Source organism: Peromyscus maniculatus, chromosome 1, assembly GCF_049852395.1.
Source record: "Peromyscus maniculatus bairdii isolate BWxNUB_F1_BW_parent chromosome 1, HU_Pman_BW_mat_3.1, whole genome shotgun sequence".
Classification (NCBI taxonomy): domain Eukaryota; kingdom Metazoa; phylum Chordata; class Mammalia; order Rodentia; family Cricetidae; genus Peromyscus; species Peromyscus maniculatus.
In genome coordinates this window covers 185,634,089-185,661,718 of record NC_134852.1, presented here as the reverse complement: position 1 = coordinate 185,661,718, position 27,630 = coordinate 185,634,089, and the positions used below count along the sequence as shown (strand labels likewise).

The window sequence follows — 27,630 nt, the reverse complement described above, 5'->3', positions numbered from 1 at the left end:
TATATATGTATTTATATGTATGTGCGCGCACACACACACACACACACACACACACACACACATATATATATATATATATAATTGTGATGTCGTGACATTAAACTACATCATGGATTAAACATGCCATACTGGTGATGAGCGATTAGCACAACTGAGACTGAACTTCAGTACACCACATCCTTGATCAGGCAGCCTAATGGTCTGCCTGCTGTGTTGTAGGAACCATTTTTCTTGACTGGTTAAGCAAAAATGGTCATTGACTACTTAATCCCCTTTGGCTCACTTGAAAATTTTGTTACAATGTTTAACTGGCATGAATTAATAGAGTTGTAGTTATATTTTTTAGGAATTCACAAGCTGTCTTCCACTTAATTCATTATTCTTTATTTTATTGAAATATAGAATCAGAAGGTGCTTGGAAGTATGTTGTCATAACATTAAAGAGATTGCCTTTCATTTAAACTAAATTAGTGTTTGATGTTGGTCTGCATATTTCTGAATATTTGTCATGACAGCGCTTATGTCCTATCTGGTGTACCGAAAAAAAAATAAACTTTGCAATTTAAACAAAGAAAAGAAATTTTTTATTTCAGTAATACCCTGAATAATTTACATTGCTTTTCAACAATGGGGTTGACAACTGTTTTATTGATAGAAGACTTTTTATAATTACCATGAACTTATATTTAAACATTCAGGTTGCTTATGTTGGACTTAGCTGAAAATTGAATAGTGGCCGGGCGGTGGTGGCGCACGCCTTTAATCCCAGCACTCGGGAGGCAGAGGCAGGCGGATCTCTGTGAGTTCAAGGCCAGCCTGGTCTCCAAAGCGAGTTCCAGGAAAGGCGCAAAGCTACACAGAGAAACCCTGTTTCGAAAAACCAAAAAAAAAAAAAAAAAAAAAAAAATTGAATAGTGCAAGTGTAGGAAGGCATTGGCTTTGCTTTCAACATGGCATTCAGTAATGACTTACACTAGGCAGTTTTTCTGAGGAATAAACAAGCATGTTCTGTATTATTTTGCGATTTTGATATTACATTTTTCATTTTGATATCTGAATTTGATATTTTTTAGGATGCATATTTGAGAAAGTTATAGACATCTCTTTGAAGTTGGCATAGGCAGTGTGAAATGAACAACTCAGACACTGGAGAAATGTAAGAATAAGACTCTGGCCAGTGTTTAAAAACGATACAACTGACATTCAAGAACACCAGTTTTGTCAACTTCAGTATGCAAGACAGTAATGTAATATCACCCAGCAATCAATATTTACTGTAGCATTTGGAAATAAGCATGGTTATATAACCCCTTAATGTTTTATTCAAACACACGTGTCCTAAACTACACGTGTCTCACTGTATTCCTGTTCTTCACAGCTAGCAGAACTCTCAGGCATTCGAAGAAGAATTTTGGTTGCCACTCCCTCCCATAATTTTTGAAACTTTAAAAATTGTTATCTTTGTTAGACACTAACCGCAGGTGGCTACTGAGTCATCAAAATGTGACAGGTTCAAGTTAAGATGTGCTATAAGTTTTAAAAAATAAGAAAGCACACATATTAAAAAAAAACATTTTTGGGAGAAATAATGTAAAACATTATAATATGTTAAAGCAGTCAATGTTGAAATAATACATTGCATACAATGGGTTAAATACAATGATACATTTTTTAAAATATACAAGTTCTAGCCTTCAATGAGTGGAGCAAGAAGGCATCCAGAAGGAAGGCTTTGGTGTTCTCTGCAGCAGGGAGCCTGTGACATGCAAATGCATCTGACTTCAGTGCTCAGCTCTTGAGAGTCCTTCTCCCTGTTTCTTTCTCTTCCAGTGTTCAGCAGAGGAAATGTTCATCTGGGGGATGGGAGTTAACCCAGGGCCCAGAGCCTCCTTCTACCATGCATTGCACTATCAGAATCTGTACTTATTTAGATCGCTGGTGGGTAGTAGAGAAAATAACATTTGTCTAATCAGCTTAGTCATCATTTTGCTTTGAGGAAAAAAAAAAACTATTTGGAAAGGACACTTTTCTCCTGAGATGAATTTATCAGAGTCCTCCAGTGAACCACTGTATTTGTTGATAATGTCTACGAGAGATACTTGAGGAAAGATAGTAAAAGAAGAAAGTGGATAGGACAGGGAGAAGGAGGGGAAAATAGAATTATGTAACTCAAGGTAAAGTTTTATCTAAGTCTGTTTTACACTAAGTGGATCTCACAGACAGAATGACTTATGAAGCAAGAAGTGTTATCCTTTCATGGTTTAGAGGCAAGGAGTTCATAGGCCAGAATTTTTATTTTAGTTTTTTTTTAAATTTTATTTTATTTACTTACTTATCTATTTATTTTGCCCGTGGGTGAGGACTCTAGATGGAGGCAGTATAAACACCTCATAGCAAGAAGGGTATTTGAAAGGAATAGATCTGATTGAGATTTTTGTGACAGACCCATAGTAAAGATAATCATTAACCCACTAATCCACAAATTCATGAACCATTAAACCATTCACTAGTCACCTCCTAAATGCCCCACACTTTAATACCTCACAGTGGGAATAAAGTTAAAACATGGATGTTGGTGGAGACAGGTAATCTTTAGCAAGTGGTGGACTAGAAGTCTGAGCTCAACAAACACTTAGAAAAAAACACTTAAATTCATGTCTAGATTATCATAGATAACCTAATTAATGTAATATAAAACAATAACAAAAATTTAGGAAAATCATGTTTAGAGTTGTAGCCCTTTCTGTAAAATATAGCCTGCCCTATAAATTAAATGAACACAGATGAAAACATAATAAGAAATTTAAATTTCTTTTATGTCTATTTTTTCCTTTACTTGTTATCAATCCGATAATTGAAAATTTTCTCCATTTCTTTGGTTTTCATTTCTTTCAGTACTTTTTATTGTTTGTTGCTAGTAAAATACATTTAGTTTTTTGATCATATGAACTATTATTTCTGTATTTCACTGACTTCAAATTAATGTTACTTTCTTAATCTCTTAAAATTGTATTACAACATGCAGCAATACAAATGAACTAATCCACATAAACATCAATAAATAACTACATATAGCATATGAGAATCACTGACTAGATAGATAGACATAGATACAGATATAGACATAAAACCAATGTTTTATGTGGTTAGGAATATGTATGAAAAATATAGAAAAATATGTAAGAAATTGGCACCATCATGTAGACAAGGTCAAATTCTACTGAAAAACTTTATTGAAAAACCCTCTTAAGAAAGGTTGATTTTTACACTAAACTCTGTGAATTGTGTGGCCAGGTAAAGGCCGGGTCCTAGGTCTTCTACAGACTATTTGCAGGAATGTCTATATATCCTTGGTTGACTAGGAACTCACTGCGTAGTGCAGCCCACATTGAACCCATGGGCCATGATCATGTCTCTGCCTCCTGAGTACTGTTCTGAGCTGCCATGATCAGCTCTATTTCTGTCCTCCAATATTTCTCCATAGACTATTTGTAACACAATAAAACATTACTTGCATAGATAATTCAGTCAACTACATTTTAACTTTAATTAGAATCTATGGTTTGTTGAAATGTTTAAATTAAACATAAAATAGTGTTAGTAGAATAATTAATTACTATCAGTTAGTTTCTTTGTAACATGGGATGGAATATCCAATGTTCAAATATTAACTCAAAGTTCTGAAAATAGAGAAAATCATTTTTACAAGTCAGATAAAGATTCTCCATGATTTCTTATCTGATAAATTTCTTCTCAATATATGTGTAGACAGGATAAACCAGGGGTAGAGATCACAGGTACAAATGCAGAAGTGGAGATCAAATATCATAACCATTCCCTTATAATCTGAGAAATTATTGACAGCATGTATACCAGAGAAATATATCTGTCACAAAAAATCAAACTCCTGACCGGGCAGTGGTGGCACACACCTTTAATCCCAGCACTTGGGAGGCAGAGCCAGGCGGATCTCTGTGAGTTTGAGGCCAGCCTGGGCTACCAAGTGAGTTCCAGGAAAGCCACAAAGCTACACAGAGAAACTCTGTCTCGAAAAACCAAAAAAAAAAAAAAAAATCAAACTCCAGATGCTGGCTTTCTTTACCCTACAGGGAATTAAGAGTTTAGACCAATGTCCAATGTTTTAACTGTAGTCTCCTGAATGAATTAATTAAGGCAAATGATATATTTTCTAAACACCCATTCATCCTTTTATTCACCACTCTCCCTCCAGCTCTCTACGCTGCAAGTATTGTTGTCCCATTTTGCCAAACATCATAACAAAGTTAGAAGTGCAGGGAGAAGAGGTCACATGAACATCTAGAAAGGAAGACTAGGAGTTTGATTTTTTATGACAGATATATTTCTTTGGTATACATGCTGTCAATAATTTCTCAGATTATAAGGGAATGGTTATGATATTTGATCTCCACTTCTGCATTTGTACCTGTGATCTCTACCCCTGGTTTATCCTGTCTACACATATATTGAGAGGAAATTGATCAGATAAGACATCATGGAGAATCTTTATCTGACTTGTAAAGGTTAAAAGTTAAAGGTTCTACCATATCAGCACTGTAACCCTGGACATCAACCTCGAGCACATGGACCTTGAGGTTCAGGTCATATTCAAACAGTAGCATATGCATTCTCTGCTATCAATATGCCAGACTTTTTTCTAGGAATATAGAGATAGAAATTTCTGCGGGAAATTTTGCTGGACAATGAAATTTATTTTCTCAAGATATTCTACTTTATTACAGGGAATATGAGTTTGCAGATATTTTCATAATCTTTAGGTGAATGCAGTGTGTTTTTTCCTATTGAAATTTTTACATGTTCCTGAATGTCTTCAACATTCTTGCTTTTAATGCTTTGTCATTTTTATATTCTGAAAATACCATCATCCACATTTGTACTCATGTTGTACTTAAGTCATATATAGAGGAAAAAATGCTTTTAAAATGGCATTGTTCACAGTCTCAATGTTTATGATGACTCATTTTGTAACTCTATACAGCAGCTTTCACATTTATTCAGTTAAGAACAAGGGTCACTACTACAGTTTTGAGGAAGGTATAACACAGTGAGTTCTTCTCCAGCCTAAAAGCTAAGGAAAGCTTCACTAAGAATTAGGACATGGAGAAAGGTGTTGGCATGTGAAGATCCCAGAGCTAAGGAAACTCAGTAGAGGTTTTGGAACTATGTCAAATTTTAGTGCTTTGCAATATTTGACTTCTAATTGATAAACACTTGAGTTCATTGTTAAAGTCAGAACTGTTCATTACTAGGAAAGGTCATCCAAAAAATACATTCACTGATATATTTATGGCGAGCAGGATGAAAAAGGAGAAATAATTTTTCATTCAGACTACAGCAATCAAAATAGTGAGTATGATACTCTAAACTTTATGTATTATGTTACTTTAGGTTCATTATTTAAAAAAAGATTAAATTATTTAGACCTTGGGTGCAACATGATTGCTGAATTTTACGACCTTGATTTTATTGATAAAATTATTGTGCTAATGTGTATCTTTCTTTTTTCCAGCTTATCTGGCATCTTGATTTAGAGAGCTGAACAAAAAAAATTAAATGAAAGAAAGATCAGAAGCTATATCCTGTGCTCGGGACAGGAGCAGGGACACTATCTGTGGGGTCCATTTCTTCTATCAACCTGAATTGACAAATATATGATTATTAAAATTGTGTGTACAGAGTAGCACTTTAAAGTAATACTTATAGGAGGTGGAAAAGAGATGCTTATTACTCATGTTTGTGTTTTTTAAAAAGCATGTATTTTAGAAATTCTAGTAACATTAGTGGAATATACATGCTCTTCACAGTTATGAAAGGAGGCCAAGATAGATGTGGTGGCCAGACAAGAGTCCTTGGTACTCAAAGCTTCAACATGTGAAAGCTCATTCACTCTGCTTCTTTTTATCAACCTGAGCTATCTTTTTCATTAACCTTTTTGACTGTCCTCATTCCACTGTTAAAACTAAAGTGCTCTGAATTAATTAACTTCTTTAAAGTCATTAATAAACAAATTATATGCTAATCTTGGTGCTTCAGGATAAGGAGGCATCAGTGATGTTTTATTAGCAAATGAGTGAGAAATATTTTATTTTTATGAACAGCTAAGGGAAAGACAGATAACTTATAAATAGTATAGTCAATTTTAATTTCATCTAAGCTGTTCTTTGAAAGGTATACAGTTCATCTAAGACTCATTATATAATATGAAAACTTTCGGTTATAGACGATTTCATATGGACATAATACACTTGCTATAAGCTGAGTTCATACTGTTCTGTTAGCTACTTCATGACAATAACTATTTCCCTGCAGGTTTAAAATGTGGTGGCTGCTGAGTACAATGTGCCTCATCCATGTATTTGGAAAGATATCTTGTTTATCTGCAATAAATATGAATCCTGAATCCCACATGAACGTTGTAAGCTACTCTTATCACTAATAAAATTACATGCATTTGCTTTATCTCTATGCGTTTCATTCATCTTTTCTGAATCATTGTATCTCTTACAATCTGAACATTTATGACTTCATTCCAAGAGGAAATTCTATTTTAAGAATTATGAAACATGACTGAGTATAAAAAAAGTCATGAAATTCATTACTGTGTGTTTTCTTTCCTAGAGTGAGATTATTATGTATTGGGGTTATCCAAGTGAAGAGTATGAGGTTGTGACTAAAGATGGTTACATCCTCCCAATTAACCGCATCCCTCATGGGAAAAACAACACTAATAGTTCAGGTAAGATCTGAGTGAGGTAAATATTGAAGCATCCTGAGTAAATGACACTTTAAGCAATGACTACCTAAATAGTTACCTTCAAATTGAGTAATTTCAAAAGAGCAATTGTAGCTCCTTGACTCCCATAGTTAAAGTTGGGGACTTAATGGAGCCTGGTTTCCATTTGTCACTGTGAAGACTGAGATTCTGTAGGAAAGACTATTCTTTTGCACAGTTAAATATTGATTAATGTTAACTGACATCATAAGTAAAATGAAGTCTTAGCACATTCCTGTTCACTAGCTTCAAAATCTTTTCAGTTCCATTGTGATTATTTGAAATTTGTTGCTTTCATGTTCAATAACACTAACATAAAACATTTTTATGATTGTTTTTGCAGCCCCAAAGACAGTAGTATTTTGTCAGCATGGCTTATTTTCAACTGCTGGTGTGTGGGTTTCCAATCCTCCCGACAACAGTCTGGCCTTCATTCTAGCAGATGCTGGTTATGATGTATGGATGGGGAACAGCAGAGGAAATACCTGGGCAAAGAAACACTTGTACCTAGACCCAGATTCTAAAGAATTTTGGGCTTTTAGGTAGGAAAAAATTCCATGTAACTTTACTTTTGCCTTAAAAGAATGTCAAATATTTTAATGGTTGAATAAATCTGTGTAACTAGATTGAAGGCATTTCACTTGGGGTGATATTTTAGAAGATTGATTTGGATGACGTAGTTTAGGACTTTATGTATTATGGTTACTATGCTTAATAATTATAATAAAATTCTAATTTTAATCCTATTTTTTCTACTCTCGAAATACTAATTGTTTTTCAAATCAATCCACTTATTTTAAGAATTATACCTCTCTCTCTCTTTTTCTCTCTTCCCGAGTGCATGTGTGTGTGTACAAATGCTTCAGTGTGTATTTGGAGGCCAGAAAACCAGGCTCTCTTCTGCAACCATGTTAGTACTGGTGATTAAACTCAGGGCAACTGGCTCGGGAAAAGGTGCCTTTGTTCACTGAGTCATTCACAGGCCTCGTCCATGTCTTTATAAAAATTTTTATTGAAGTAAATTTGATATATTTAAACATTAAAACAGGGCTGGAGAGATGGCTCAGAGGTTGAGTACTGGCTGTTCTTCCAGAGGTCCTGAGTTCAAGCATCTGTAATGAGATCTGGTGCCCTCTTCTGGCATGCAGGCATACATGCAGGCAAAACACTGTATACATAATAAATAAATAAATCTTAAAAAAATAAAATAAAACAGTAAAACAATGATTTGGAAAATGTAGAAGTATGCATACAGCCATCCTCCATTACTTTTTACTTTGAGTGTGTATCCGGATTGTGTGTGTGTGTGTGTGTACATGCTTGTGTGTATAATACATGTGTATATTCATGTCCATGTGTTTGTGTGAGGATCAGAGCACAAATTCAGGTGTAATTCCTTAGACTCACTGTCCAACCTTGAAATCATTAAGTAGAAAAGGCTGGCTGGTCAGCCAAAAGCCTATGATATGTTTATTTCTGCCTCTACATTGCTGGAATTTCAGGCACAGACCAGCATACTTGACTATTTTATTTGAGGTGGGTTCTGCAAATCAAACTCTGACCTCAATTGCTTTCCAAATTGAACTACCTCCTCAGCCTGATGCTATTGATGTTTTGTGATTGGAAGGAGTAACAGGCAAGGGAGAAAAGACAAGGGTAAAAGTACATATAAGTACTTTGGGTCACAGAGTACTAGAATATCTCCTGGAGTTTATTCTTATCAATCTGCTTAAACAAGTTCCTTCACATTTACATCATTGTACCTCTAACAACCGTTCTCTTTCCCTCTCCCATATTCTCTCTCTCTCTCTCTCTCTCTCTCTCTCTCTCTCTCTCTCTCTCTCTCTCTCTCTCTCTCTCTCTCTCTCTCTGTTGGGGACTGGGGGAGATTTTATGACTTGCTTCCCAATCTTAAATAATATGATGTTCATATGGAGAACCTAGGATTTTAGAAATTTGGCTCTAGAGCAAAGGTGCTCTGAATTAGTCTTAACTATTTTCACTGTGGACAGAGCAATGCTAGCTTAATTCTGTGCCATGTGTACAGTTGTAGAAACATATCATGAGAAATCTGTGAACATGGAGAAATGATGCTTATAAGGTGGTACCATAGTAAATATGCAAGGAATAATTGATTATTGATACCATTTGTATCATATAGACTCGATAAAGACATCATTTGAAACAGAAATTATTTACTTATTGGTTAATAACTGGGTCACATTCTGTCCATTTTTTCCATGCAGTTATGATGAAATGATAAAATACGACCTTCCAGCTACCATTAATTTCATCCTGAAGAAAACAGGACAAAAGCAGATTTACTATGTTGGACATTCTCAAGGCACCCTTATCGGTATGCTAAAATTTTATCCTGAAGAATAAAAATATATATGCATAATTTGCAACTGTTTGTAAAATACAGACAAGCTTTTTGACAGCTGATAATAATTGCAACCTGCTTTTAAAACACCAAATGTTGAAACTAGTTTCTAACACACAAGTTATTTAAATGAAGTGCATGTGCGAGATACCTCTAATTTCTCTTTAGCCAGAATTTCTGAGACTAGTGACTCACTGTGTGTGTGGTACTCCTCATATGGCATTGTACATGTGGAATATTGGTGTGTCAATTCTGCTTAGGAAAAGTTTTATGAGTCTGACTTCACTGAGCTCTTAAGCTGTACTGTCTTGGTCATTTCTCAACAGCTTTTACTGGTATTGTTTGAGCTTGTACCAAGTATATATTTTCAAACAAAATGTAACAAAGGACAGATGGTTCCAACTGTCTGACTGCCAGGGAAGTATTTCTAATTCATGTATTTGTTCAATTTATGGTGCGATAGATGACTGATAGACAGATAAATTGATTGTACACAGATAAGTAGATAGATTTGTATATATGTGTTCACCTGCACAGGTGGACTGGAGCTGATACAGAGAGGACTTCTGAAGACAGAAATGACAGAGATTATAAAATCAGTATGTGACCTTTTGGGTCTGTGTCTTCTCCAAAAGTTAGGGAAGAGTTTAAGAGTGCTCAGCAGATCCTTAAATATGGTCAGTCTGGCTACTCAAATATGTGAGCCAACAGTCAGTAAATAATAAGCAGAACAATTCACAGTCAGTGTGGGAGAAAAAAGCAAATTGAATGGAATTTTAAAACTCTAAAGTCATAGCACTCTGGTAAGCAAAGTAAGGGAAATCTCCAAGGCCAATTTTAAATATCTGACAAAGGGCAGGCATAAGCTCTGTAGAATAGCCTAACCATCCAGACAATTTAAAGGAGGAGGGAACAGAAGCAAAATAATCTCTTTTTATTTCTTTCAGCTCTGGGGGCTTTTGCAACAAATCAACAACTGGCTGAAAAGATTAAAAAATCTTTTTTACTGGCTCCAGTTGCTACTGTTGAATATATCAAAGGCACCGGGCGCCTTCCATCTTACTTCACTCCTACGGCTTTTAAGGTTTGTGGTGAACTCACAGTGGTGTTAAACTTCAAAATTAGCTTGTTAAAGAAGAGATCTGCCTGTACGGTCCAGTGCTGACTCACCTGGATAGCCTCACTCGAATGGCTACAGTGAATCTCACCGCAAATTTGGGCAGCCTGAGTACTGTCTTACGCACTTTCTCTAGAATGATAGTATTTTTCTTTTATCTCTGCTTCTCACTGATTTAATTTTTCACCGTTGAGAATTTCATACATTAATGCTGTTAGTGTCAGTGTTTTTATAGTTTTGCTCATTTAAAACTCTTTGTGTGGACCTGTTTTCATATTATAAGCATACACCAAAATTTCCACGTCCTGTTTAACTTAGCAAGCCTGCCAGTCATTAACCCTGAGTAACTTCTCCACAAGATAGAAACTGAGACTGCTGGCAAACCACAATGCTCATGATTCTCAGAAGTTTTTATTCAATTGAAACTGATTTAAAAAAAAAAAAGTCTAGTACATTTTATAGGATGCTTCTTCTCAAATTATGTACTGATTGTCATAATAATAAACTAAGCCAATCTACCATTCAGTAACATGCTATAGCTTTGTTCTATGCCTTTCACTCCCTATAAACTTTGTGCTTTCTACTACACAAAACACTTTCCCAGACTAAGAGCTGCTCTTCAAATTTGTCAATTTCAGCTCCTTTTTGGTGAAAAAGAGTTTTTACCCACCGCTGCTTTCAGTAAGCTGTCCGGATACACATGCAATGTTATGGTAATCAACACTGCATGTGCTGCTCTATTAGGATCACTGGGCGGATATTCCCCGGGGCAATTAAATAAGGTATGTGACGTTTTCTTTCAAATTCATTGTTTTTTCATGCAGATGAGATAACAAGTCTATATGGCAATGAATCTTTAATTCATTCAGTATGATCTGTGTTAAAGTCAAGATGTGCTTTGCATACAATTCCCAAGTTATCAACATAGAAAATCTGGTATACACCACATATAAATGAATAACTGGGTGTCATGCATGAGCAAGTTTCATCTTTTTCTTCTACTCACCTTGGTTTAATGCATCTGCTGTCACTCATCTGTAACTGATCATCCAGTTCAGCACTTCTGTTTCAGAACTAAGGATATTTCCACATAAACTATCATATAAAACATCAATCATTAACAAAAGGAAATTCTTTGAGAAGACAAGTAAATAAATTGACTCATATTTTTAAGAGCTAAACTCTGCTTAATATTTGACCTTCATAGCATGTTACATTCTTTGAACAATTTAACATCAAAATCCACAAAATATATGTTTATAGTGATTCTTAAGACAACTAGAGTTTGGGTTGCTTCATCCAGCCTTAATATGAGGGGAGGTGCTTAGTCTTATTGCCTTGATCTGTCCTGTTTGGCTGATATCCCTGGGAGGCCTGTCCTTTTCTGAAAGGAAACAGGGGGCGTAGATCTGGGGGGGGAGGGGCTGTCAGGGATTGTACTAGGAGGAAAGGAGGGAATTTAGCCAGGATTATAATACATAAGAGAATAATGAATAAATGAATGATTAAATAAATAAATAAATAAATAAATAAAATTAGCGTCAACTCTCTTGAGAAGCTCACATTCAACCAAAGGTGTGTGCACAAAATCTACTTAATAAAACTCAGTGGTGAGCCATGAAGTCACAGGCATACAAGTAATGTTATGTGACTTGAGAAGATTGTATTTACATATTTAGGAATATGTAACATCAATTAAGGAAGATATAGGTAATGAATGTGAGATGGAGCAAGGCAGGGGTATGTGATAGAGGTTAGAGAACCAAGAAAGGGGAAAATCACATAATTGTATTTTAATTTCAAAAAATTAAAAAAACAAAACAAAACAAGAATATTTAGACTCTTCACCATGTTCAAAGTCCAGTCTTTTCTTGTAAACTGATTGGAGATATACTACATGAGTGTTCTATGTGCATGTATGTCTGTGCACCATCTGGTGTGCGTAGGGTCATTGAATACCCAGAAACTGGAGCCATGGACAGTTGTGAGCCACCGTGTAAATGCTGGGGAATTGAATCTGGATCCTTTGCAAGAACAGCAAGTACTCTTAACCACTTAGCCCTCCCTCCAGCCCTGAAGATATGTTTTTATGGGAGCAATACAGTCTCAGTATTTTTGAGTGGTCTGTTTCTGTGGAAGGAAACTAAATATTGACAAATACATGTGGTGTCTGACTTTCTCCCAGAGCCGCATTGACGTGTATATAACACACAGTCTAGCAGGAACATCAGTTCAAACTCTTCTACATTATGCTCAGGTACAATTTTTTAAAATATGTCTCTTTCTTTTCTCCTGCTTTTGAAATTCTCCTCCTTTATAAGTTTCAGAAAATCTCTCTCCAGTTGGCTTTGTGGTCAGGGTATTACATCCCTGTAACATGAATCTTAAAAGGTCTTATTAAGAGAAAATCTGGAGCTAGATATTGGGGTGAAAGCTAAAATATCAGAGAAGCAGAGCAAGCCAGCCACAAGTTCTTATCTCTACAAAATCCTCAGTCTAAAGAGAGCAAGTTCTTGTTTCTTCACGCTTTATATACCCTTCTGTGTCCTGCCATAGTACTTCCTGGGATTAAAGGTGTGTGCTACCACTGCCTGACCTCTAAAACTAATTTAGTGGCTGGCTCTGTCCTATGATCCCCAGGTAAACTTTATTGGGGTACACAATATATCACCACACATCCCTTTTGTTACATTAAAAGGAGTATATCAGTAAATAGGATCTTTGTAGGAAAATGTGATAAAAGCACAGTGGTTATATCATTTTATTCTCAAAGAAAATGGCTTTCTATTCCAATAGGTAAATCTATATACATACATTTTATGTCAAATTAGCACCAGTTTTAGTAATTAATTTTATAGATTAGTGTAAGATGAGAACTGTAGGTGCCCTTAAGGTCTATGAGTAAAGTGTGATAGCTTCTCTATCTACTTATTTAAAAGAATCCCCTGTGTGACAGTGAAGATGCTCTACATGGAGTGAGGTCTTCATATAGTGTCATTTGACAAGAGGTAAACTGGAACCTGCACATAGGGAGCAAACCCATCTTATAAGGGTTTTTAAATTATTTTCTAACATATACTTTTAAAATTCTATACATAAACATAACTTTTGCATAAAATTTGTCTTCACTGACATGGTAAATTTTATTCTATTAGTCGATTACCAATAAATCAGTATATGTCACATCCTAAGAGATGTGTCTTTATAATGCTTTGCTGACAAAATTCTATTCCAGATTCTGCAACTCTCTTTAACATTTCCAGTTTGTTTATGTTACTTACTTCTGATCACTAGAATTCTCATTTTTTCTACATTTAGATACAGAGATTAGGCAACACTTATCTTAATATTTTTGAAAATTCTTGTGTAATTTTACAGAACTACTTAAATTAAATTATATATGAAGGATACAAATTTTGTTACATATAAAATATTAATGCAAATAGTAACGCACTAACACTGAAGTATATTTTGAATTCAATTGAATTATAGAGCAGTAAAGAAACTTTTACAAGTAGTAATTTGAGATTTCATATATTTGAATTTTCTAATAAGCATTAATTTAGATTCTTATAATTAAAAATATTTTATAATTAAAATATTTATAAGCTGATATTTACTACATACTACTAAAACTAAATATACCATAAAATGATGCATCAATTTTGCATACTTAAGCAATTAAGCTTTTTATTTCATGGATGATATATTCTCAGCTTCTTATGGGCTTTTCTGGCTGTGGAGTATGTATGAATTGATACATTTTAAATAATATTAAAATGTTTGCAAAGTATATTTTATTTGAGGTGTTATAAAAGTAAGTTTATATTTTTTGGTGGTCTTTTTATATATATTCATATAGTGTGCAATTTTCTAGGACTGTAATTTAGTAACCATTGATCAGGTAGTACATACCATTGAGACAGAAAATGTACTGGGTTTAATCAGAGCCAATGTGTCATTATTGTAAAATGAGGTAATAAAACTCAATAACTTCTGTTACTATTATAATATAAGGCTTTTTAAGTAATCCTATGTTTTATCTTTATTTAAGGCAATTAATAAAGGTGTATTTCAGGCTTATGATAGGGGAAGTCCAGCTCTAAACATGCTCCACTACAATCAGGTAAGTCTTTTCATCCAGTTTTAATGATCTGACCCTTACACAAGGCATATAGTATATGAAATCTAACCAAAGCCCTCTTTTTTTTTTTTTTTTTTTTTTTTTGGTTTTTCGAGACAGGGTTTCTCTGTGTAGCTTTGCACCTTTCCTGGAGCTCACTTAGTAGCCCAGGTTGGCCTCGAACTCACAGAGATCCGCCTGGCTCTGCCTCCCGAGTGCTAGGATTAAAGGCGTGTGCCACTACCGCCTGGCCAAAGCCCTCTTTTGAATAAAGGCACATTTTATTTTTCTTAGGAAGGTGGACTGCACAGAACTTTCAGAGGACTAAAAACAAATAGCATTATTTTTTATAAGATAATACTGTGAAAAACAATATCCTATCTATCATGTCATTTTAATGTCACAAAATTATATGGGATTTATCATTTAATGATATAGTCATTTCACATGTAAATCCAAGGTTCAGAGAATATAGGACTTACATGATTTCAAAATTAAATAACAGTCCACTTCAGTCTTTGTGAGGTGACACATCCTGGTAACCTCAGGATTAAGAATGCTGACTGCAGAGGATTCTGACAAGAATCCAGATTAGGAGAGAATAGAAAAGTTAGAAAGTAGCCATGTCCAAAACTAAAGTAAATAAATATATAAAAAATAGAGTCGAAGCCGGGCGTTGGTGGCGCACGCCTTTAATCCCAGCACTTGGGAGGCAGAGCCAGGCGGATCTCTGTGAGTTCGAGGCCAGCCTGGGCTACCAAGTGAGCTCCAGGAAAGGCGCAAAGCTACACAGAGAAACCCTGTCTCGAAAAAAAACCAAAAAAAAAAAAAAAAAAAAAAAAAATAGAGTCGAATTATTTCCTGACAAAGGCTGAGATCCTCAGTAATTTTTATGGACAGAATAAGCCCATCACTATTATTATCCTGTCAAGAAAGAGAATAACCCATCAGCAGTGTTACATTTTTTTTCTGTTACGTTCTTTATGATTTTCCATTAGACCACTCCTCCGGTATACAATGTGGAAGCCATGAAGGTTCAAACTGCCTTGTGGAGTGGTGGAAATGACTTTTTGGCTGATCCAAAAGACGTTGCAAATTTGAAACCCAAAATCTCTAACTTTATTTACGATAAAACTATTCCTGAATTTAGCCATCTTGATTTTATAGTGGGAATAAATGCTAATCATGAGGTTTCTCAGGAAATTTTAAAACTTATTGATGAATCTAAGTGAGATTGAAATATTGCTTTAGTTTTCACATTTTTCAAACCCTTCTGAAAGTTTCTTGCTTTTATAAGTGCAAATATTATCTTTCTTGACACTTTTCTTCTTAATTATCTATGATTTTAAGCTATTACTTCATTTATTAGATCATTTGTATTAGTGAAAAATTGTGAACATCGAGAAAATAAATCATTTTGTGATGGTTTCTTAATTGATGTAGTTTTTAAAAATAGTTTGGCATGCACATTCTTGAAGAGAAGGCCTCCTTTTGATTTGAGGTAATAAAATGCTAAAACACTGAAGCAGGACGAGGCCAGGCCAATAGTGTGATTGCAGATATTATGCTGTCTTGAGAGCAGACTGTAAAATGTTTCACACATTAGGACCAAGACTCCGTAAGAACAATTAGTCTTGTTGCTTAGAATCCACAAGTCTTTTTTTTTTTCTTTTTCTTATTAAGACTTTTTTTTTCATTTTACACACCAATTAGAGATCCCCCCTCCCCTCCTCCTGCTCCTCCCCAGCCTTCCCCCCCGCAACACCCCCCCCATTCCCCTCACAAGAAGTCTTATTCATTAGTCTGTGGAGGCCCACAAAGATTCCTAGTGAGATCTGAGCTTGCTTTACCCAGCAGAGCTGCATTAGGGGATGGCTTGACCATGTGTGTGGTTACCAGGTATTTGGAAGGGTCTGCACTTGGCTGTGCTGAGGACGAGGTTTTTGGCTCCACCCCTTGGCATTCCTTTAAAAAGTCCTTTAGAAGAGACAGAAGGGACCGGTGGATAAGGATCCAAGTCCTCCTAAGGCTATCCTGTGTTTCTGTCTTTTTCTCTCCCCTCTATCCTATCTAAATCTCTTGTCCCTCACTCCTCAAGAGTACCCTGGGCGGGGGGGGGGGGGGGGGGGGGGGAGACAGGTCTCCCACACTAGTCTCAGTGCAAATTCCCCAGTCACACTACCTGTGAGGACCAAGCACTGTTTTGAATAAGTCACTCTGTCAATATTCTCTGGTTTGAGAGGAAGAAGAAAACACTTCAAGTGATCTGAGCCATTGACAGATAATTTTCAGCATTGATAATTCATGGAAGGTCCTGAATAATGTGATTAATAAAATATTATATATATATATGTATATGTATATTATATATGGTCTGGTACTCTCCTTGCAACCTAAACTGACTGAAAATTCAGTGTGTGTGTGTGTGTGTGTGCGTGTTAAGATATGTTCCTTCTATTCCAAGTTTCTTCAGGACTTTCATTGATTAAATGTTGGATCCTTATGAAAATCCTTTTCTCCATCTATTTATGATCATATAATTCCTGTCCTTTAGTCTATTTATATGATTATGCATTACATTTATTGGCTTGGAATATGTCAAACTATCCTTGTTATTTCTGGAATAAAGTCACCTTAATGATAAGTAAGTTTTGCTCCTTGAAAGTATTATTTTTATTTTTCTTTCATACATTACATCCTATTCACTGTTTCCCCTCCCTCCAGTCCTCCCAGTCCCTCCTATCCCACTTTTTTTCTCCCTCAGATCCACTTCTCAGAAAAGAGCAGGCCTCTCAGGGACATCAACAGAACACAGCATAAAAAAGTACAATAAGATTTGGTACAAAAATCATCCTGAGTGAGGTAACACAGACCCAGAAAGAGATACATGGTATGACTCATTTATAAGTGGACATTAGTTGTTAAGTATAGGATAATAATGATACAATCCCCCAGACCTAGAGAGGCTAAGTAACAAGGAGGGCTCTGTGGAATAGCGCATGGATATCCCTGGAAATGGGAAATAGAATAGATTTTGCAGGTGTACTGGGGTCAGGTTGGGATAAAAACAGCAGAGATGAGGGGAATGGAGAGAGAGAGTACTGGGAAAGATAACTGAAATCTACACGAGAGAGCCTAATGAAGAGTCCTAGTAATGAGGGATACAGAGCCAAAAGAGTCATCTTCTGTAGCCAGGCAAGGCTTCCGGTAGAGGGATCAGGACACCAACCCTACCACAAAACCTTCATCCTACAATATGTCCGGCATGCAAGATATGCTGGAGTATTGATGGCACAGAACTCGATGGAGTAGCCAATCAAAGAGTGATCCAACTTGAGGTCCACTCCAAAAGAGGGAGCCCATGCCCGACATGCCTGGAGGTCCAGGAACCAGAGGCTGGATAGCCCAAAGACCTAGCATTGAACCAAACATGACAAGGGAAAAAGTCAATGAAATGATTCCGAAAGATATTCTAGTATATTCATGGGTGCCGAACGCAACCATCCAGCAACCACTGGGAGCAGATGCAAAGACCCACAGCCAAACATTAGAAGGTAGGGGGAGGGAAGTAGTACAGGAACCAGAGGGGTTGAGGACAACATCAAAACATGGTCCACAGAATCAACTAACCTGGACTCATAGGGGATCTCAGAAACAACTGAAAATCATGGACCCTAGATGGGACTGAGCTACGTCTTCTGCATATATGTTATGGTTGTGCAACTTGGTGCTCTTGTGGGACTCCTAACAGTGCAAGTGTGACTGCATGTGGAAGAGGGTGTCTCTCTGACTCTTTTGCCATCCTTAAAAGTTAAGTTTTTCAAGTATTTTCATTGAGAAAATTTTCATCTGTGTTCATCAGGGAGTTTGAGCTATAACTTTCTTCTCCTTGTGTCTTTATCTGGTTTGAGTATCGGGATAATATGGCTCCATGAACATAATCTGTCAGTGTTGTAAGTGTTCTACTTTCCTATTTTATGGACCAGTATGAGAACAATTGGTGGTAATTCTTCATTGTTGAGCTGATGGAATTGAGTTATGGGTCCATTTAGCTGTCTAATGAGCACTTTATTTTCTTTAGAGTTTAGAGAATTTTTAGTAATGCTCCAGTCTATTTGTTACAAATTTATTTAAATCATCTCATCTTGGTTTAATCATGGTTGTTTATGTGCATCTGGAAAATTATCCAATTCTTACAGAATTTTTTAATTGACTGGAATATAGGCCTTTAAGGAACACTCTAGAATTTTTTTTTTATAAATTTCATTGGTATCTGACATAAATGTCTCTTTTATTTGTATATTTATTGATTTAGTCTCCCTCCTTCTCTTAATCATTTCTTCTACCTGCTAATTTGAACTTGGGATGCTCTTGTTTTCCAAGTGGCTAACACTGTTGAATCATTTTATTGAAAACTCCCTTCTTTCTTCATAGAGGTCATTAAAGCTACGACTTCTTTCATGATGGCTTTCATCATATCACACCTGTTTCAGCGTGTTCTGTACTCATTTCAATTCTCGTAAGTGATTTCTCACTTTCCTTCTTGATTTTATCTGACATATTCATTCAATAGTGTGGAACCTGATTAATCTCCATGAGTTTCTGTGTGTTCTATAGCTTCTTTAGCTATTAATTTGTAGCTTTGTTCCATTGAATGATATAGAAAACAATTATTTCCCTTCTTCTTATATTTGTTATGACTTATTTCATGACATAATATGTGATCTATTTTAGAAAACATTCTATAGGCTGATAAGAAGAATGTATATAGCACATTTTGGGATGGAATATTCTTTAGAGGTCTGCTAAGTCTAGATGTCATTTTACTCTGACATTCCTTTTATTTTCTGCCTGGATGACCTTTCAACGGGTTAAATGAGCTATGGAAATCACCTCCTATTATTGTATAGATGTTCACACATGACTTTCCATTCAATAGTATCTCATGTAATTTAGTGTGCCTATGTTTGGCACATATATGTTTAGAATTTTAATTTATTCTTGATGGGTTGTTACTCTAATGAATATGAAGTGTCTCACCTTCTCACTGTTGACTAGTTTTAGTTTGAAGTCTACTTTGTCAGATACTAGAAAAAACGTGTCTGCTTTTATCTGAGTTTCAGCTTTCACCCTAAGGTAATATCTGTGCTTTATAAAATGCATCTCTTGGAGATTAAATAGATAGATCCTACCCTTTAAGTCAATTCTATTATTCTCTATTTTTAATGTTGAAATAAAGTCCACTGATATTCACTTATAACTGAAAGACAAAAATTATTCCCTATCATTGTTGATTTTGTAGTGTTTCCTAATCCTCTTGCTAAATAATTATTCAAACATTTATTCTTTCTTGTGGCTTTATACATGCATCTGTCTCTTTTTTCAGTATGAAGAATTCCTTCAGTATTACTCTACAGATGCAGCTTAATAATAATGAATTATCTAAGACTAATTTTACTGTGGGAATTTTTCCTTACCTTTCAATTATGATAGCCTGTTGGATATAGTAATCTTAATTGAGGTTTCTTTCAGAATTTGACATGTTTTTATAAATGCCTCAATCTTTTGACATTTCTATTGAGAATTCTTATGGAACTTGTGCAATATACTTACTTTGTTCTGAATATTTAACAACTTAGTCATGCTATTATGGGAGAGTTGTCTCCTCAATGTCAATTTAGGGTTCCCCAATATCTGTAGTATCTGTAATGACATATATTTAATTTAGAGAATTTGGGGTTATAATTTTATTGATACTGTTTTCTATTCTTTAGAATGAAATTCTTTCATCTGAATACAAGATCCTTTTTAATTTTTAAAATCATTTTAATTTATGTGTATGGATGTGTTACCAGAATGTATGTCTGGCACCAAATGCTGGCATGGTGCCCAGAGAGACCATCCAACCAGAGTTACAAATGGTTATGAGCAAACATCTTTGTGCTAAGAATTAAACCCAGGTTCTCTGAAAGAGAAGCTAGTGCTCTTAACCTCTGATATATCTCTTTAGTCCCATAATATACAAGATTCTTAGATTTTATTTAAATGGTGTATTGCATATCCAGAAAATCCTATTTGTACCTTCTTAATAATTTATATTTTCTTCAAGCTGAGATAGTCTGTCCTCTCCTTGAACTAGTATATTAGTGAAACTTTCCAGGATCTTTTGATTCAACTTACTGTGTTGTTCATTTCCATTATTCCCGCTTCACTTTTCTATTTCTTTATTTAGTTCCATTTTTATATCATATTTAGAATTTCTTGTTTCCTTAAGTTGCTTGTGTTCTTTTGGAATTAGTTCAGGAATTTATTTTCTCAATTTTTTTTTAATTTCATGCTTTTGATTTTACATATATTGGCAAAACTAAGTGGACACTGGTTTTTTGAAAAGAAAAAACAAAAGTACATAAAATAGGAAAGGAATAGCAATGGAGGGGATAGGGGAGAGATTACAAGAGAGAAATAGGGGTATATTAACTAACATTAAAAATAAAAAGAAATGAAAAAAAACATAACTGACCATAGTTGAAAATATTCTATAACACACACACACACACACACACACACACACACACAGAGAGAGAGAGAGAGAGAGAGAGAGAGAGAGAGAGAGAAACAGGAGGAAGGAGAGAGATGAGAGATATATACCAAGCAATGAAAGGAGGTGGTTTGTAATGCTAAATGCAAAGAATGAGAACTGCTCACACACACACACACACACACACACACAAAAAAAAAAAAAAAAAAGCTGGAATTTAAAAGCTATGTAATAAAGTTAGAATCCTGAAGTGGAGGAGACATTTACTCAAACATGGAAAATCTATTTGGTGAAATTATGGCAAACCTCCCCAAATATAAAAAAAGAAATAAACGTCTAACAGAACAGTCATTTAGAACCACAAATAAATGTGACTGGGAGAAGATCTTCCCATCATATATGACAGTCACAATATCAAAACTGCAACATAATAAAAATATTAGAATTTGTAAGTAGAAAACACTTAAAAGTCAAACATACCAAATAATATCAGATATTTAACAACAACAACAAAAAAAAAACCCTTAAACCAAGAAAGAATGAAACAATTAACAGCTAAAAGTAAATAATTAACAAGCTAATTTAAAGCTACTCTGAATGGGAAACTAGGCAAAGAAATTCTGTTGACCATAAACAGTTTACAAATGACTAATCAAGTACTTTGACTTCCTTAAAACTCTGGCTGACAGCATTTTAGAAAATCTTCATTTACCTACACATGCCTTTATTTGAGCATTCCTCTCCAACCAAGTACTTCAGTCCTTGAAATATTCCCACCACATGCAAATCCAGTTTCTCTTTAAAGACTTCCCAATGGAACAGCTACTTCCTAAGAACGTCTCTTCTATTTTTAGATGCTTCTAATCATTATTTCAATATATTCTTTGGTTAGATCCAGAATCTACATTTTGTTTTAAGTTACTAATTTTAGTATATCGAAAATACATAATTCCCCTATTTTTCCACATATATTAATATAAATTTCTCTAGGTTGGACATCTCTATCTTCTTTATCAGCTTTTCACTTGAAATACCACCAGTTTCTGTATGATAATTTTAAAATCTGAAGCCCAATACTACCAAACATAGTATTGATCTGGCCAATATAAATGTTGGCCATCAGCTCTCTATTTCTGGGCATTATAATACATTTACCATAACTTAGCTTCATTCATGAACTTAAGGATAACTGAAATCTTGAGTTTTCTCCCCTTATTCTGAAAAGTTGTTGTCTAGATATAGATTAAAACTAAAGAGTCTAACCCAATTGGCTATTAATTTCATAGACAGCATGTTGAAAAAATTTAAAGGATTAGTTTTGTCATTTACATGGGACACATATTTATTTTATGCCACTTGTGCCATCAATGATCATTTGACTTACTAATAATATAGTGAAATCAAGTAATCAATAGTACAGTTAAATAAGGTCAGAGAGATGTACAACAAACACCCTATGACATGTGTTCTTGGCTGAATGGCATTTGTGTATTTTTACAGTTGTTATATAATTAAATACATTCTATAGGAAAGAGTTCTAAATCATTCAACTGATGTATATATTATCTTCAAAAATCATGTGTATCTTCTCTCAAAAGTGAACTTCATGCTGGGCGGTGGTGGCGCACGCCTTTAATCCCAGCACTTGGGAGGCAGAGGAAGGCGGATCTCTGTGAGTTCGAGGCCAACCTGGGCTACCAAGTGAGTTCCAGGAAAGGCGCAAAGCTACACAGAGAAACCCTGTCTCGAAAAACCAAAAAAAAAAAAAAGTGAACTTCAGTGTCTGAGAATTCTTTTGATTCTAGTTTCCAGGGATACTATAATGGCATTGTTTCTACCCATTTTGGTGATTTTTTTCTTTAGGAGAAAGACAATGAATAAACAAACATGTACAACACAAGATGATGTCTACAAAACGATTAAGTGATAAAAAGACATTAAAATGGGTTACTAATATATGAAGTCACTGGCTGGCTATTTTAGGTTGAGATGTTAGAGATGACCTTTTTTAGGTGGCTTTTAAGCAGGACTATAATAAAAATATGACACCATTGCAAAGATCAGTAATCAAAACAAAATAAAGGTAAGTAGGGAGAGTAAATATAGTAGAACAGGAACATGCTTCAAATTATTTTGTAACAAAAGTCTTCTCTAGGTTACAGCATCATTCCCACTTCTGCAGAAAGATGTATTAATGCAAGCAGCCAACTAAAGGCCCACTACCTTATACCAGTAGCTCTCAACAAAGATTATAATGCACTCTGGAGGTAAAAAGTGATGAGAATTCACAAATCATTAAGTTACCTTTATTCTATGGCTGTACCAAATTCTAATTCTGAAAAAATTTCTTACAAGAGCACATCATTTATCACAAGCAGAAAAATTAAAAGAAAAAAAAGTGGGAGATAAATGTCTGATTTAAACAGAAGTTAAAATATAATGAAAACGGCATAAACAAAGGTCTTCCATTGCTGTGGACTGTGGAAAATGTGGGTAGGAGTTCATGAAACAGAAATTTCATTAACTAAACCATGTTCCGGAAATATGAAGACACCAAAGTAAGATGTAAAGATGTATTGTAGAAATACCATTGAATACTTTTTAGGCTAATGCAATCAGAGAAAAACTTAACTCTATCTGCCATCCAGAGGTGTGCAAGTTTATGGAACCAATAATGACTGTTCTACAAAGTAGGTTCAGAATAGAGACTGGTAGCAAGAAAACCAATTAGAGAATGACTGTACTAATTCGGGTAAGAATTAATGATTGCTTGAATTCAAGTGATAAACACTGTGAGACAATTGCTTTTTAAAATTTGGAATGTCTAGTTCATAAGAATAAGGTGAAAAGAGCTCCCAGGCAATTTAATACCTCCTTGACAGACATGTAATTTGGATACCTTTTCTGTTCTAAAATTCCATGAAATCAGATACAAAAGACAATGGAGAAATTGTCAGAAAGACCTGATGATAAGTCAATGCCATGGATGAGAAAATAGTAGTCCTGGAAGGTGACTGTGAAGTTTCAGGCCTAATTGTCTGAGATGATTTGACTATTAACAGAAACTGAGTAACAACAAAGATGGTCAAGTGCAGAGAAGCAGGCTCTAAGGATGGATGGTGAAACCCATTTGAGGCTTACTATTGCCATGATTTATAGCCCTGGGCAAACTTCCTTAAACTTAAGTGTATTTACCAAGTATACCAGTCTTCACAGATAACAATCAGAATCAATGGCCTCAAATACACCTTACTATTAGTCAATTTTGAGACATCAGCACTGTATGACTAAATACCACGATTTACACTTCTAATTTCAGAGAATTATCTCAGACTATAATCAATCTGAATGCAGTAACTTACCATCTCATTCTTTCAAACATGCTAGCTTTATCTTACTTATAGCTAAGAAATAAATGGCTATATATTTTCTCCACAATATATTTGAAATTATATGTGTCTTCTCCTGTATTTCTCTATTATTGTATATGTGTGTGCATCTATAAAAGTGTGGGATTACACTATTTTGTAGCCTTGTTAATCAGTATTATGTGAAAAGTAGTTTTCCATACATCTTTTTTGTGTCTTTAATACAGATATATGGACAGCCATATCTAACCAATCATCTATTTATTGTATACTTCAGTATTTCTAGTAGCACTGCATTAAATAAATTTATAAAGCTTAAGCTATACCTGGGTATTCTTTCCTCCAGCGGAAATAGCTAGCTTGACAGTTTTAAGACTTTTGAGACAGGCTTATCTCAGAGATATTACAGGTTAGATACCAGACTTCTGAAATTAAAAAAAAAAATGCAATGATAAAGTGATGTAAATTTTTGATTTATGAAAAGTTCTTTTAATACTATATTACACTAAAGTATCATCTATGAAGTATACAATAATAGCATGCCAAAAAATGCATATGCCTGGGTTTATGTATTATGTCTCCCAATATACTGTGTCCCCCAATAAAGTTTATCTGAGGATCAGAGGAAAAAGCCAGCCACTATATTAAACATAGAAGTCAAGCAATGGTAGCACACGCCATTAATCCAATCACTTGGGAGGAAGAGATCTGTCTGGATCTCTGTGAGTTCAAGGCCACACTGGAAACAGAGCCAGATGTGGTGGCACATGCCTTAAATTCCAACATTAGTTAACTATGGAGGTCTGTACAGACAGACAGGAAGTGACAGAGCTGGGTAGGTAGAGGAAGAGATGTAGCTGGACAGAGAGAGCAAATCAGATGGAAGAACAGCAAGACATATAGGTGTGAGTATACAGGAAGTAGGTCTCTTTAGAAGCTGAGGTGCCAGTGAGGTGAGGGTGGCTTGTGGCTTTTCCTATTCCTCTAATCTCTCAGGTTTTCACCCCTATATTTGGCTCCGGAGTTTTATTTAATAAGACTGTTTAGGAAATTTGTCTACATATTGTGGTGGTAATCTAATTGTACTGAAATGTGATTTTGATTTTATGTTAATAAATAAAGTTGTCCGGGGGTCAGAGCTATTAGAGCCATAGCAAGAGTGTGGCAGTGGTGGCACACCTTTAATCCCATAGATCTCTGTGTGTTCAGGGATACAGCCAGCATTGGAGACATATACCTTTAAGACCTAGGGGGCTGTACATTCAGACAGTGACGAGGCAGTCACGTGTTTGGGTTTACAACCAATGAGAAGGCAGAATGACTGGAAAATCGATTTACAGACAGGAAGTAGCTCTTTTTCCGGAAGCTGGGACACCTCAGGCGGAAGGGTGAGATTTTAGCTCTGAGCTCTGACCTCTCGGCTTTCTCCTTTACATTGTTTCTGTGTTTCTTATTTAATAAGACGGTTAGTTACATCAATAACACATGCCTTTAAAAAATACTTTACTGGGGTCAGAAAGATGGCTCAGTACTTAAGAGCACTGACTGCTCTTCCAGACAACCATCTATAATGAATGAGATCTTATGCCTTCTTCTGGTATGAAGCCAACATGCAGGCAGAACACCGTATACAAAATAAATAAATCTTTAAAAAAATTTTTTTAAAACACTTTACTGTTGAAATGATTATCTAAGATGCTGATGAAATGATACCCACACAAACTTGTTCAATTATTACTGCAGGATTGTCAATCCTTCAATTTGTTACAAAATAAAAGGAATACACGTGAAACACAATGAAACAACAGATTCTTACATATTGCAAAACTGTATTCCTGAAAAGATATCCATTATATTTGAGTGATTTGTCAGTATTTTTTTTGCTTTATCCTTAACAAATGTAGGCATTTAGTATTTTAAATGAGAATTCCTAACATGGAATGTCATTTTATTACCAGAGTCCTAATAGAGGTCTGCAGTTGAAATGTATGAATAAGTTAGGTCCAGTCACTCACTTCAAGACAGCAAACAAGTTATGCTGAGAAAGCAGGGAAGGATTTTAATCAATTAAGGTGGAAGACAGAGGTTAAGTTCTCAGCCCCTCTGCAGACCTTCCAACAGTTCCCAGATTACATGGGGGAAGGCACAGAAGTTGAGGCAGGGGGCATAAACACCTGCTAATCTATTTTGGACAACCTGTGTCTGATTGATCAGTATCTCAGGGTTGGTAAGGTGGCTCTTAGCTCCGTAAGAAAACCACTATTGAGGTTGTAGTTTCCACTCTCATTACTGATGTCTGTCCATTAGACTTTCCTGGAGTCTAAGATGTCCCAGGAAAGAATGAGAGTAAAGGAGACAGACACAAAATGAGGGTAGTGATATTAAGTCTTATCCTAATTCTTGGACAATTGCTGGCCACCGTTAAGTCGTTTTACACTTACATTTTTAAATATATTTATTTATTCTTCTCTCATACGTTACATTCCCTACCGCAATTTCCCATCCCTCCAACCCTCCCAGGTCCGCACCACCTTCCGTCTCCCCCGGATCCACTCCTTATTTTTGAATGTAGAACAGTTAAAGATATCTTTATTGAGTTTTGTGGTTTTTTTTTTAATTTTTAGAATTCTATTTGATATACATACTTTTGGTTTTGTCATTTGTGTCTTATAAGATTTTATAAAAAATTCATTTTCACACATAAAAATTTATTATTTCTACTTTGTTAAAAAACAGTTGCAAATCATTATGCATTCAATCCTTTGTCTGTTCTTTTACTGCTATCCACAGATGTCTTCTGAGGGTATCGGGGTTCACCCATATTTTCTTGAAGTTCTTTTCTTTGATAAACAAAAAACTGATCAACTAAAAATTTGATTCATGGAAACATTTGTCATCATGTAGACATTAAGCAAAACTTGATTTTTAAACGTTTTCTTGCTACTTACTACTGCCACAGCATTTTCCAGGTAACACTTTATTTTCAATGGTTCCTATTTTTCAATTCCTTTTTGTTTCATTGAGAACTTCTAGAACAAAGTTGAAGGTAGGACAGTGAGTGGTGGTGGCAGAATCCACTTCCCATTATATCCCCTGGTGCACAGTGAACCTATTCGGACACAGAAGTTAGCATTTGCGGACGGGATAAGTGATGTAAAATTTTCTGGTGAACCTGTGAGACCAAAATAAGACCAAAATGCTCTCACCCCAAAACTAAAGGCCTAAGACTGCTCCTTTTAGCTACAGGCCATAAGTTACTGGAACAGGCCAGAAGTTACTGAGACCAGTCA

At 35.3% G+C, this 27,630-nt stretch overlaps 1 protein-coding gene across 1 annotated transcript; it reads left to right on the top strand.

Annotated features, from left to right (window-relative positions):
• Positions 1 to 6,354: 6,354 nt before the first annotated feature.
• Positions 6,355 to 15,775, top strand: LOC102921462 (tear acid lipase-like protein). The gene is made up of 9 exons (XM_006984033.3): positions 6,355 to 6,454; positions 6,658 to 6,775; positions 7,155 to 7,353; positions 9,058 to 9,167; positions 10,142 to 10,278; positions 10,950 to 11,093; positions 12,497 to 12,568; positions 14,366 to 14,437; positions 15,433 to 15,775. Exons 1-9 carry the CDS (start codon positions 6,356 to 6,358, stop codon positions 15,664 to 15,666), a joined length of 1,185 nt encoding a protein of 394 aa, XP_006984095.1. The 5' UTR covers position 6,355; the 3' UTR covers positions 15,667 to 15,775.
• The last annotated feature ends 11,855 nt before the right edge of the window (positions 15,776 to 27,630 follow it).

What these genes read in the sequence shown, in the direction of transcription:
- LOC102921462 (XM_006984033.3), top strand. Translation starts at nt 6,356, where the DNA reads ATGTGGTGGCTGCTGAGTACAATGTGCCTCATCCATGTATTTGGAAAG. An exon ending in TCACTCCTACGGCTTTTAAG is followed by an intron (nt 10,279 to 10,949) that starts GTTTGTGGTGAA and finishes TGTCAATTTCAG; the next exon opens with CTCCTTTTTGGTGAAAAAGA. An exon ending in CCCCGGGGCAATTAAATAAG is followed by an intron (nt 11,094 to 12,496) that starts GTATGTGACGTT and finishes ACTTTCTCCCAG; the next exon opens with AGCCGCATTGACGTGTATAT.